The sequence below is a fragment of the Onychomys torridus genome, chromosome 5 (assembly GCF_903995425.1).
Source record: "Onychomys torridus chromosome 5, mOncTor1.1, whole genome shotgun sequence".
NCBI classification, from domain to species: Eukaryota; Metazoa; Chordata; class Mammalia; order Rodentia; family Cricetidae; genus Onychomys; species Onychomys torridus.
This window is the reverse complement of record NC_050447.1, coordinates 47,985,558-47,999,382: the sequence shown is the minus strand read 5'-3', so window position 1 is coordinate 47,999,382 and position 13,825 is coordinate 47,985,558. Positions and strand designations below refer to the sequence as shown.

The 13,825-nt window shown below is 47.6% G+C and overlaps 1 protein-coding gene across 1 annotated transcript in view; it reads right to left on the bottom strand.

The window, feature by feature from the left end:
* Positions 1-5,255: 5,255 nt before the first annotated feature.
* The window catches only part of Usp10 (ubiquitin specific peptidase 10), a 57,935-nt gene continuing 49,365 nt past the window's right edge, over positions 5,256-13,825 (bottom strand). Inside the window, exons 11-14 of the mRNA XM_036187757.1 lie at positions 11,922-12,087; positions 8,528-8,672; positions 6,526-6,591; positions 5,256-6,231 (exon numbers count right to left, since the gene is read on the bottom strand). Of these exons, the coding sequence (XP_036043650.1) occupies positions 6,044-6,231; positions 6,526-6,591; positions 8,528-8,672; positions 11,922-12,087 (565 nt within the window). The 3' untranslated portion in view covers positions 5,256-6,043. The remainder of the gene's footprint in view (positions 6,232-6,525; positions 6,592-8,527; positions 8,673-11,921; positions 12,088-13,825) is intronic.

Here is a 13,825-nt window from a genome sequence, read left to right as displayed (position 1 = left end):
ACTCACCGATGGAAGTTGCCGGTGTTGTGTGTAGGATCCTGTGGCTAGGCAAATGGACAGTGGGCTGTCACGGACCGAGCAGACTTCCTGGTTTACAGGTTTCTGGGTGCAAGGTACCTGGGAGTGCTCATTGAGTTACAGCACCATATGATGTTTTGTTTTGTTTTTTGTTTTTCGAGACAGGGTTTCTCTGTGTAGCTTTGCGCCTTTCCTGGAATTCGCTTTGTGGACCAGGCTGGCCTCGAACTTAGAGATCCACCTGCCTCTGCCTCCCGAGTGCTGGGATTAAAGGCGTGCACCACCACCGCCCGTTTGTTTTGTTTTTTGCGGCGCTCTTGCCCCAAAGGAAAAGTCACAACACATGGCAAAATGCACTAACAAGAGTTTTATCAAGACAAAGAGAAAGGGATAGATGTCATCAGGCCTGTGGAAGGACATGAGTGAGAAAAAGGCCAGGGACATGGCGTCGCCTTATAGAGGCCAGGACGCACCTATGCACACAGGCCCATGCGCAGAGATTACGAGGTCACATCCATGCAACTACGTGACTGCACGTAACCATGGGGCCTGGGTCACACAGGATGTATAACCTGGAAATGACTAGGCAGAGATGACTAAGTGTCCCCACCGGGCATGCACAACCATGGGGTGTGGCTGGAATTCCTATCAGTTTGCCCTATCCTGCAATACCCTACCGGGTTTCAATTCCTGACCAGAGTTCCCCATTGCAGATGTAAGCTAGATGAGGTAACCAAGCAGCATCAGCCCTTGCTGAGGCTGCAAGCCCCAGGTGCTGTGGGTCCACTCCTGAGCATGCCTGAAAACATGCTATGTGCGCCATACAGACCTCAAGACCATCAGGAGCAGCCATCACTGGGAGCAAGTCCATCCACACACAGTTAACACAGAAGTGTGGGGGCATTCCTCGGCAGCCAAGAGGAATGCTATGAATGTCTAAGGAACGGTAGGTGTGCTGGCTGTGGATGCTGCCGGTGGAAGTTCAAATCCATTTTAATGGTTACCCTGAAAGGTGATGGGGGGTGGGAACACACACAGGAGAGTGCTCCTAAAGCCAACAGCACCTATACTGAGTGCTCAGAGGTCAGGCAGCCAGGCCTGGACTTGGGCAAGGCTTCGGGGTCCTGCAGCCTGTTGAGTAGGACGGGACACCTGAGCCAACTTACTGCATTTACTACATGAAATGGAGGTTCAGACTCTGGTTTTCCCAGGTAGACGGGAACATGAACACGTGGAGTCAGGGTAGCTGTGTGGTCTTCACAGTATTTTCCAAATCACTTCCTTGCAGCCAGCAGGCACACCACCACCCTGGCAACAAACCTTGCAGAGTTTGGCCTTTCCATAAAAAAGGTGCCAGCCCCTGGCCATAGCCAATGGTTTCTCAGGAGTCTCAACAACGGCTTAATGATCAAAGACCACATAGGTCATCTGCTTAGTGGGACAGTTGGCCAGTCCCTAAAAGCCAAAACTGTAGCTTATGCCTACATTCAACCATTCTTTGTAGCTCAGGGCAAAATGGGTGATGTGAAGCCCTGGCGAGACCTGGCAAGAAATACCATGAAGAACAAGTTTAGCTTTCTGCCCAAGTAGGGACAAGCACCTATCCACTGATTTTGTGATTTCCAGTGGGGCCTGTTTCCTCCTTGGTTGGCATTAAATTACCATTAGAACCAAGATCAAGAGCCAGGTATGGTATTAAGCACCTGAACTGGCGTACGAGGTTGAGGCTGGAGGATCATGAGTTCAAGTTCAACCTGGGCTACACAAAGAGACTTTCAACTCTAAACAGGGGTGCTGTGCCCCTAGACATGAGCAGTCTCTAAAGCACAGAGGCCTGAGTATCAAGGACCTGCTATGCTCAAAATGGTATCACAGGAGGTGGGAGGGGGGTGCTGCTTCTGGCTGTTTAGATGAAACCAAGTAGTACACCCAAGCTCACCAGCTGTATGTGGGACTGTCGCAGCTCTGGAATTGCGGCCCATGTCTTGTTTCTCTGCTACACCCACCAGCTTCTGAACACCATTTGACTCATGGCAGTCAGTGACTAGCTCCCTTAACAGTCTGAGGTCTTAAAGGGTGTGAGGACCTGCCCTCATCACTGCAGGGATGGCCGGCACAGGCTCACAGGCAGGCCAGTGCCAAGTCTCAAGCAGATGCTACTTGGGCTAACAGCCTTAGGGCAGGACTGATCCCAGCTCACAAGCCTCAAGCCTGCTTAAAGGAACAAACATCATAGCGCTTTTAGCCAAAGCAGCAGCGATGTCCTGGAGTGGGAAGGGAGGCAGGAAAGCTGGCAGGTGCCTGCTGAAACAAGAAACACACTGCAGGCGGCCAAGGGGGAGGCTGGCAATTGTTGCGCTCTGACCCACCTTGCCAGCACTGGAGGCAGTATCCCAGGACTGACCTCACAGGGCAGTACCTGAGGGTTGCAGTAGCAGTCTGGGGCAGCAGCTGCCAGTAAGCTGGACCACCCCAGGTGGTCCCTTTCAAGTGCACCACTGGTAGCACAGGGTCAGCACATGTCACTGGAGAGCTGAGAGGTGGCATCCTTTCTCTGCAGAGTGCAGAAGCAGATGGCTACAAACCACACAGGAGACTGTAAGCCTAGGATGTGGAAGCCTTCCAGCCTCACAGGAGCAGACAGGCTTAAGGAGCAAGAAATGCTCACCCACAGGAACAGCCGTGCGGTGCTGCCAAGTCCAGAGGTGCTGCTTCAGGCAAGAATCCGGGCACTCCGATCCACTTCTCATGCAATTTATTTTAACAGAAAAAGTTTATCTTACATGTAAAAAGATCGGAATATTGAGGAGAAGCTATGAGTTGCTGCTTTATTTGACATACAGGTTAGGGGGGAGCTAAAGAGCAGGCTCAGCTCAGTTCGGGAACTGGCTGCTCTTACAGGTTTGATTCCCAGAACCCATGTGGCAGTTTACAACCATCTGTAACTCCAGTTCCAAACGATCTGATGCCCTCTTTTGGCCTCTGTAGGCACCAGGCATTCATGTGGTGCAGGCATACATACAAGCAAAACACCCATACACAAAAAAGGTAAGTTTTTGTTTTTTAAAAGCACAGGCTAGGGCCGGGCATTGGTGGCGCATGCCTTTAATCCCAGCACTCGGGAGGCAGAGCCAGGTGGATCTCTGTGAGTTCGAGGCCAGCCTGGTGTACAAAGTGAGTTCCAGGAAAGGCACAAAGCTATACAGAGAAAGCCTGTCTTGACACACACACACCCCCAAAAAAACAACACAAGCTAGGAACCCAAGGTCAGATTTATAGACCCTGATCTAGAACTCCAGGGAGCATCCTAGAGCCCCTACCATCTGGCCTACACCGTAAACCAACACACCCAATGGGCTTTGAGGCTTCCAAGTGTTTAGCTTCCAATCTTGAATGCCAGTCCCAGAGAGACTGGTGTCATCTCAACATTCACCTTGACTTAAAGACATTGACACACTGCAAACTAAGGAAAATGTCTACATCAGAAGTCCTGACAGCAAAGTTTGCAGGGAAGTTCTGATATGAATGACCAGAAGCCAGGGAAGCCCACCAGGAAGCGAACAACTAACACTGTGACAGGATTACAGACGCTAAAGTAAACAACATCGGAGTTCTCTACCCATGGACAAAATGCTGACAATTCTTCATTCCAGACTGGTATGCCTCATCCGCTTCAGTTCTGCTTACCCATCTGCAACTGGCTGTGTATTGATGCAGCTTAAACAACATAAAACTGGGATGAAGTAAAAAACCCAATCTGGGGTGGAAAGACGGCTCAGGAAAGAGCTTGCTGTTCTTGCAGAGGACCTGGGTTCAGTTCCCAGCACCCACACGGTGGCTCACAACTATCTGTAACTCCACTTCCAGAGTTCTGGTTTCTGACTGATTTAGTCTTCTGCAGTACATCAAGTACCAGGTATGAATTTGGTACACATAAATAAACACAGGCAAATAAATTAATATGCATACAAATGTTAAAAGAATCGAGTTAAGCAGTGCAGTCTACCACCTACGTTCACCTCTCTCCAAATGCTAACATGCCATAATCTTAAACCCCGGAGGAACCATTAGGGTTAGATGGGGTCAAGAGGGGAGAACCCAGAAGGAAAGTACGGCTTTGTAAGAGGCAGCTGGAGTTCACACTGCCTCAGGAGGATGAATGAAGTGTCTACAAGCCAGAAAGCAGACAAAGGGTCTGCCCCTAACCCTTGGACTCGGCTTACGGCTGGTGTCTAAATATACTCTATGGTATCTGTTACAGTAGCACAATCAGGAATGAGTTAAATTAAGCACACTGCCCTTCAAAGCCAGTGTTTTTCCTAACAAACAACACTGACTTTATAAAGGGACACCACACAAGGGACAGCCCCCTGAGAAGGGAGAACACCACACGCCACTAGCTGATCAAGATGTCAAGTGCCCTACCCCACTGGACTCACTCCATCTCTGTTCACTGCTCAAAGGTCTTCAGATGGAGTCCCAAAGTTCAGTCATTTCTAAGCGTTTGTGCTAAAGGAAACACACACAACTCGGACAACACAACACAAACCACACTGAGAGGAATGTCTCCTGCACAGACACAGGACATCTATACACTTGGAAGTCAACTAGGGTACCCGGGACCGACTCCATGAGCCTCTTGCCCTGCTTTCTAGACACACTGCCGAGACAGGGCAAGCACAGGTTGTGGAACACAGGTGTGCTGTGGCCAGATTTGTCAGGAGTACAGCAGAGGACACAATCATCCCAGCAACACCACACAGAGAACAAGCTGCTGTGCTTCCCTCTGGCTGTTGACTGATTTCCAGAATGCCTAGGAGCCACAATTCCAGTGGCTCCACGTCTTGATGGGAAGCTGAGCAGGACCTGGGCAGGCAGCTAGTGGCTGATGAAAACATTGCCACTTCACAAAAGGAGCTTGAGAAAAAAGACTTCATCCACTGCAAGCCCTGCCCTGCAGAGCCTGGTGCACAGGGCCACACGTCCAGCAGACTTCCTAGTGTTGGCGGCCTCTTCTCCATGTCTATCAGGAGCTGAGGGTGTAAGACTTGGCCTTGACCTAAGCCACAGGATCAGAGGGAGCAAAAGTGAAAGCCAGGCCCTCTCACACTTATCAATACAGCATTAGCCCAGCACAGCCAGAGTCCCAGCTGAGTTCCCAGAGGCTGACCAGCAGGCTTGCAGGACTGGAGGCCTCTTCTAGAGAAGATGTTTTCATACCAAGAAATACACATAGCTTTAAACCAACTCTGTGATCTTTATTGACGGGTGACAACTTTATACTCCTAGGAATCACTACACTGTGTACAATTAGGGACACGGCATCAGAGAGGCGCGACAGGAGGTTACACAGCAGACATTGGGAAATGTCAATCTTCATTATTTACCCATTTTCTTCATGTGTACACAGAGCATGAATGTGATCTAAAATCTTGTCATGGTAATAAGTTACAACCCCCCCCTCTGCAGCCTGATGTCTGCACTCCAAATGTCTGACCCGCAGTGTCTACGTCAGCAGTTTCATCTCACAATTGTTCAAATTGTTTCCTTCTAGGAACCAGCGACATGTTTTGTGTATTCATTTCCTTTTGAAGTAAGAACTCTCTCATCTCTGATAACTGGCTCATTTTTATCGTTTATCAAAAACTAAAGGGTAAGGGAGGAAAGTGTGATGAATTAAAAAAATTATTTTTTAAGGAAAGATAAAATTCATTTTCACAGATTTACAAGAGCTGCTGGTGCGGACTTACTCCACTATGCAGCCAGACTGGGCACAGTGCAAGCCACCTCCCCGCCCAGGAGCCAGCAGTTCTTCAGCAGCGCTGCCACACCTTGTGTATTTCCTCAATCAAGCGGCAGTCTCTGAAGCTAAGCACACCCTCCCCACAAGACATCCCCTTTCATACAAGCCCACTGTGCAGAGGGAGAGCTTCTCTCTAAAGAGCCACTAGAGAGGTGGGAAGAGTTAGTAAGTTGGGAGTTGTAGGAAGCAGCGTCAGGCACACACACAGGCACACAGACATGGCTACAGCAGGTCCACACGGCGGTAATACAGGAGGTAGGCTGTGCGGTCAGCAGTTGGCTTCACCACCTGGTACTGGTTAATAACCTTGACCGTTTGGTCATCGATTCGCAGCCAGCCATTAAGACCAATCTGGAAGACGTCCGTAGTGTAGTGGCCGCCCGTGGCACTGTTGCCGTGATGGTAGACCACTGGAAGACAATGCCCAATGGGCAACCCATGAGAAAAGCCCCTCACCCCCACTGCCACAGATTCCCACCTAATCCCTCCAAAGGGAGTGTCACTGGAACCCACAGGCCACTGACTTGGGGACACTAATCCTTGTGAAAACCCTTCCTCATGTCAGACCCAACTGCTTTCTAGAGGCTCAAGCTCTCCCAGGATCCACTTTCCATGAGAGTGTACTCCAGCAGAATTCTGCCTAGATACCATGCAGGCTCACTGCTGGCTCTGTTTCTGAGGGAGCAGTGGACAAGCATACTCACCTGCGAACAGCCTATAGGTCCTGTGGCATTTAAAATTCTTATTTTTGACTCCTGGAGAAAGTAGTTCTGAAAAACAAAACAGCAATACTTCAACAGTCTCTGCAGAACAGCAGCACTGATGGTTGAGTTCTGCTTACCACCACCCACCCACTTAGAGGGACAGACAGGGATGGACCTGAAGGTGCCATCACAGCCAAAGGGGGTTGGAGGTAACTGCACACCCAGCTCCTAGGTCAGGACACAGGAGTCCAGGTATGCAGTCCTGGGGACAGAGGACTCGACTCTGGAAGATCTCTCCAAGACCGGGGTGGAGGACAGCACTGTCTTTCTGCTCTCCACACCCATGTATTCTGTGGACCACCTTGGCTTGCCACATTCCTAGTCACACTCTGGCAGTAAGATGCTTGTCACAACTGTAAAGCCTTCAGAGGTAGTTGCTCTGTGCTGGTACCTGCACCTGGAGTCCAGACTCCAGGACCCACATGGTGGACGGAGAGAACTGACTCCTACAAGATGTCTTCTCCCACATAAACGCCTGGGCATGTGCACAGGGACACACACATTCTTTAAATACAGAGAGAGGAAAATGGAGGGGAAGCAGTGAGATAGCTGGCTCACCAGGCAGAGGTTCTTGCTATGAAGACAGGTGACCTGAATTCAACTCCACGATCCCAAAGAAAAGGTGAGATTTGACTTCCTGAACCTGTCCTCTGACTGACTTCCCTGTGCTCTGGCATGCATGCCTACCCACATGTACAATAGCCTTTTAAAAAGCAAAAGGTTTCCTGCAGATTTATAGTAGGGTACCTTTCTCTGGGGCTCTTTAAAACATGCTGTCAGAGCTAGACAGAGGCAGCTCAGCGGTTAGAGCATTGGCTGCTCTTTTGGAGGACCAGGGATGGTTCCCAGCACACACATGGTGGCTCACAACCATTTTAACTCCACTGCTGGGGGAATTGACAAGCTCTTCTAATCTGTGGGGACACCAGGTTGCTGTGGGTTCCAAATACATACAGATAAAAAAGACTTATACAAATAAAATAAAATAAATACAATGAAACAAAATAATGTGCTGTCATCAAGTCGCAAAGGCCTATGGAAAGCAATGGCCAATACACTGCTGCACAGACGCCATGTTACTGTCTAGGGGCACAAGGCAGACACTGCCAGCACCTGTTCCTCACAGCTGCCCTTCTCCTACTTTTCTGATCTAGTTGAATTATGTTTTGCTTCAGTTTTATCTCTATCTTTGAAAAAGCTTCTCTAAGCCAGGGGTGGGCACATATCTTTAATCCCAGAGCTCAGGAGGCTGAGGCAGGCAGGTCTTTGTGATAGTTCATGGCCAGTCTGATCTATATAGTGAGCTCTAGGCCAGCCAGCACTACATAGTGAGATCCTACCTTTAAAAAAGAAAAAGAGAGTGGGGTGGTGGTGGCGCACGCCTTTAATCTCAGCACTTGGGAGGCAGAGCCAGGCAGATCTCTATGAGTTTGAGGCCAGCCTGGTCTACAGAGCAGGTTTCAGGGCAGGCTCCAAAGCTACACAGAGAAACCCTGTCTTGAAAAATGAATGAATGAATGAATGAATGAGAAAGAAGAGAGATAAAGAAAGAAAGAGGAGAAAGAAAGAAAGAAAGAAAGAAAGAAAGAAAGAAAGAAAGAAAGAAAGAAAGAAAGAAAGAAAGAAGAGGCAGGCTGGAGAGAGGGCTACTGGCTGTTCTTTCAGAGGACCTAGGTTTGATTTCCAGCACCAACATGGCAGCTGACAGCCATCCGTAACTCCAACCCCAGGGGATCCAGTGCTCTCTTCTGGCCTCCACCAGCACCAGGCATGCGCATGGTACACAATCATACATGCAGGCAAAACGCCCATAAATCACATTTAAAAAATAAGTTTAAAAAATAATTACTTAATGTAAATTTTAGTATAAAAATCCACAAATGTCAATAAATTTCAAGCAAAATAAGCTCTGACTTGGTGCAAGCACAGGGCTAGGCATTACCTTTGCTGATCTCCAAGTCCACGGGGTAGTCAATGTTCTTGACCAGCTTCTGACAGCCGCCCGTCTTCTCGTAGACGAAGCGTTTCAGATGTAACACAAGGACAGGAGGGAGCTTCTCCAGAGTCACTCTCCGACTGACTTCAACCTGTGATATGATGTGCAGGGCTCACAGGCCTGCCTGGCTGCAGCAGCACCCTGTGGGGCTCCACAGCTGCTTCCCAGCCCTAGCCACACCTGCAAGGGAGCCCTTGGGTCTGAAGCCCATCTGTGGCCTCCACACGAAGACCAAAAGACTGGGAACACAAGCAAACTGAGGAGAGGCTGGAACTGGTGGGCACTGGCCTGTCTTTCACTTTCGTTCCTAAACCTATCTAGTATCTTTTTTCAGACAAACACTGAGTAATCCTCCAGTCATCTGTCCCTGTCACTGACTCGCTGGTTCTGTCAATGTGCCCCTTTAGTGCTTTCACAGGTCTCTTGAATGCCTTTAAAAATCCTTAAGAAGCATTAACTCCAAGACTTAATGGAGTGTAGTTCCCAGGTGAGTGTGGCATGCCCTGCTGACCCAACAATGTGCCCTGACGGATGCCACACTGTTTTGCCTGCCTTGCCCGCCCAGTACTGTTGCCAGCCTATGCCTGGTGCAGGGGTTAATTTTGTTCTGCTCCATTAAGTGCACCTTCAGTTGGTCACTCCTCTCCTTAAAGTTCCACTATGTGCTTGAAAACGGAGAGAACTATAAGTAATAATCTAAAAGACAGCAAGCAGCCCACTAGGAGCTGGACCTGGCAGGACCTAGGGGAAGGTAGCTAGGCGCTTGTCTCTCCCCAGGTAGGAAACTGAACAAACACCTCACACAGACCTGTGAGCTAACCAAAGGCTGGGAAGCTGAGAGGGGCACAAACCAACAGTTTTAATCTCTAGATGACAAATTCCAGACTCATTCCAGGTACATGATGCCATGGTTTTGACGTTTTAACTTCCAGCCCATTGGCCAGGTGGTGGTGGCGCACACCTTTCACCCCAACACTCAGGAGGCAGAGTCAGGAGGATCTCTGAGTTAAAAGGCCAGCCTGGTTTACAGATTGAGTTCCACACAACCAGGGCAACACATAGAAACCCTGTCTCAAAGAACAAAAATCAAACAAATCAAACAAAACAAAACAAAACAAACCCCAAAAACTTTCAAAGAAACATGGTTACTAAAATTCTCAGTTCTGGAGTTTCAACAAACTAAGGAATAATTTCTTTTTCGATAGATAGATAGATGATAGAGTGATTGACTGATTCTTCTCTCATACAATGCATCCCGACCAGAGCCTCCCCTCCTTCCACTCCCCGCTGCCAGCTCCCCATTTCTCCCCTCAGAAAAGAGCAGGCCTCCCCAGAGACATCAACTGAACATGATACAAGATAAAATAAGACCAGGCATACATACTTGAATCAAGGTTGGGCGAGGAAACCCAGCAGAAGAAAAGGGTCCCAAAAGCAGGCAAAAGAGTCAGAGACACCCATTCTCACTGTCAAGTGTTACAGAATATTTGTTTAACTATGTAAAGATGTGCTGCATTTGTTTAATTATGTAAAGATGTGTTGCCTTGTTCACCTTGCCTGTCTAAGGCACCTGACTGGTCTAATAAAAAGCTGAATGGCCAATAGTAAGGGAGGAGGTATAGGTGGAGACGCAAGGGAGATACCGGGGCCAGCTAGCCAGACATGGAGGAAGCAAGAAAGCAAAACACACAGAATGAAAGAAAGGGAAAAAGAGGCAAAACGTAGATGAACAGAATAGGTTAAATTAAAAGAGCTAGTAGGACAAGCCTAAGCTAAGGCACAGCATTTATAGTAAGTCTCTGTGTCTTTATTTGGGAGCTAGTTGGTGGCCCAAAGCAAATTCCAACTACAGTCAGGAGTCCCCCGCCCCAAATACTAAGCCACCACCATAACACAAAAGCAGAGGTCCCAGCACAGACACGCACAGGCACCATGACTGCTGCCTCAGTCTCGTGAGGAGTAATTTCTAATTACACAACAGAAAGTAGCTAAAAACTATCATAATCTATATTGTCACCTAAGGTACAATAAGGTTATTTACTTGTTTGTTTTGGTTTTTTGAGACAGGGTTTTGCTGTGTAGCCTTGGCTATCCTGCAACTTAGTCTGTAGACCAGGCTGGCCTCATACTCAATAGATCTGCCTGCCTCTGCCTACTGAGTGCTGGTATTAAAGGTGTGTGCCACCACTGTCCAGCTTATAATAGTTTTCAATTACAGCAGAAATTAAAAAGTAAGAAAAGCCACAAAGGAGTCTTTTCTGGTTGGCCTAGGGAGGGCTGGGAAACCTCCCAACAGGACATAGGCAGAAGACCATGTGGCCAGCTTAGCAGCCAGGGACAGCAATCCATTCCTCAACATGATGTCTCTACTGCCCTCTCCTGTGTGAAGGTCCTCAGCCAGGTACTCCTTACTCAGGCCAGCTACCAGGTTTCCTGGTAGTTAACGTTTTTTAAACAAAACTGATCACCAGAAACAAGTCAGACAACATGGTGGAACCCTCGATCTTTCTTCTGCAGATCCCCAGATGTGGCATTGCTGCCCACAACAGGAGAGCTCAGAGGGTCTCTTGGCTCCTCTCTGCTCAGTGTACTAGGCACACAGACATTCCTGCAGGGCCACACACAAAGAAGACAGGGTTTGTGCTGGGACCTCTCACTTAACCATGAAACCACTCCACTAGGTGCTTACAGCTTTCCAATCCCAGGAATTCTTCAGAAAAGTGACACCCCAACTAGCCAGCCTAATCCTAACCTTGCCACGACAGCCTTGTGACCTCAATGCCACAGACTATAAAAGACATGATAGAGAAGATGGCCTCCACTGCAGACCGAAAAAACAGGCACACCGAGAGCCAGATAACAGCCTCCTCTGATCAAAGTACAAACCTATATCATGGCTATTGAGGACAGAAAGACTCAAGACTTAATCCTTGTCCAATCACATCAAAGAGCAGCATGCATCTTAACAGTCTGTCCGTCTGTCACTGTTCCTAGTGATCTATGATAAATGCAACACAGATGTGCCCAGAAGCCACTTTACACCCTAACTCAGCCTCCACTGGAGGTAGGCTGACTTCAGGATACCAGGATTATACTGCCAGAAAATGAAATGCAGAGCAAGGTCAAGGACAGAAAGGAAAGCTCAGGCTACAAGAGTAAAAGCAAAGGAACTGTGGTACCATCTGTTTCTACTACTCCATTCTGAAATTCTGGGACTTCTCAGTAAAGTTAACTGACTGGTATGGGAGATGGATTCCAATCAGCTCCCTGTACCCCGATTCTGTTCTGTTCAAGTACCTAGAGGGCCTCCCTACAGGTTCCTGGCCAGTTGGGAACATACCTCCTGTTTGGTTTTGGTGGTGTAACCTTGGACAGACTCTCTTGCCACCAAGCTTTCCAATGCATCCTGGACTGTGCGTATCTTGTCAGACTGGATGTCCAACTGCAGAGTGAAAAAGGGCTGCAAAGTGGCGGATTCTTTGGAACTCTGCTGGTAAACCACAGACCTAAGAATTGCAATGGAAAACAAAGAAGATGTAAGAGGCAACTCTTTGTCACTTTCTCTTAAGATTAACCAACAGAGAAGGAATAAACATTCAAAATAAGTTTATTCAATATCACTCCCAGAAGATCAGAGACAACAGAAAAGCAAAAAGCACTCTAAGTTTAAAAAGAACTCTGATGACCACCGCCTTCTGTTGTTAGCAACTGATCAGTACATGGTCCCAAGCTTCACTCAGATGTTTCAACTTCCAAATTCTGATCTTGCACACCTGAATACAGTGTGGCATCAGTTAACCAATGTGACTCCCCAAAGGGCTTTAACAAAGTGTTGCCACAGCCTGTTCTAATGAAATGGAGGAAATCTCCAGGGAAACAGGACTTTTAATATTGTTTTTGTTCTAAAAACATGAGGAAGAAGAGGAACAAGCTAAGGATAATTAAAAAAAAAAAAAAAAAACAGGTTAGCAATCCAGGAAAGAAGGCAACCAGCCTTGTGGGTAGGACGCCAACTCAACCATGTTTTCTTGGGTGTTTTGTTTTTTTTTTCTTTTTTCTTTTTCTAAGTTCTTCAGAGTAATAACTGCAAATTCATCTCATCTCTCATTTAACCTCATCCAGGAAACATTTCAAGATTCAATTAAGGATCTTGTTTGTGCAGCCTGGTGTCCTAGTTTATGAGCAGAGTAAAGCTGGTGGGACAAGACTTGGACTTCACGGCCCAGATACCATGAGAACCAGCAGAAAGCCTTTCTGTCGAGAGATAATGCTCCAACCTTCCTCCTGAGTGTGGAGGCAATGACTGATGCTCCTTACGTTCCCAAGAAGTTGAAAAACATTAATGGAAGTAAAGCTGGACGGTAGTGTGCACGCCTTTAATCCCAGCATTTGGGAGGCAGAGGCAGGCGGATCTGAGTTCCAGGCCAGCCTAGTCTACAGAGTAAGTTCCAGGCCAGCCAGGGTCACACAGAGAAATCGTGTCTTGGCAAAACCAAAAGTAAGTGCAGAAATCCAGATCCTCTTGACTCCAAAGTCCTGCATGATCAGAAAAGGACAAAAAAGAAGTGTTTTCTAATGGGGTTGGGGATTTAGCTCAGTGGTAGAGCCCTTGCCTAACAAGCGCAAGGTCCTGGGTTCAGTCCTCAGATTTAAAAAAAAAAAAAAAGTGTTTTCTTGAGGGAAACTGAAAACCCACAAGTGTGAGTGAGTGAGAGAGAGTCTCTAGTCAGAATATTATTCTATTTTAAAAGCACTTCTGTTAGCAGAAATCCTCATCAGCCAGGCACTTGTAAAGCTCAAGCAGAGGACCGCCGTGAGTTTGAGGCCAACACAGGCAAGTACAGAGGTCTTGTCTTAAACAAACAAAACATAAAACAAAACCAGAAAAGAATTCCTTGTCTAGGCCTAGGGATGTGGCAAGAGATGGAGAGTATTTTGCTGGTCTACATGGTGTGCTAGGTTCTATGCTTGGTATATCTGTACCAGGCCAGGTTACACTGTACATCCCTATAATCCCAGCATTTGGGAGGTGGAGGAGTGAGGAGCAGAAACTTGGTCATCTTTAGCTATGGTTACACCTACATAATGAGTTCAAGACCAGCTCAGCATACATGAAACCCTGACTAAAATAATAATTAATAATAACAGTAATTCCTTATCTCTGCTTTATTGTTTTTGAAGAAACAGTGAACTTCAACATAAAAACCTCCACCCACTCACTGAGGCCAGGGACCCCCACAGAGG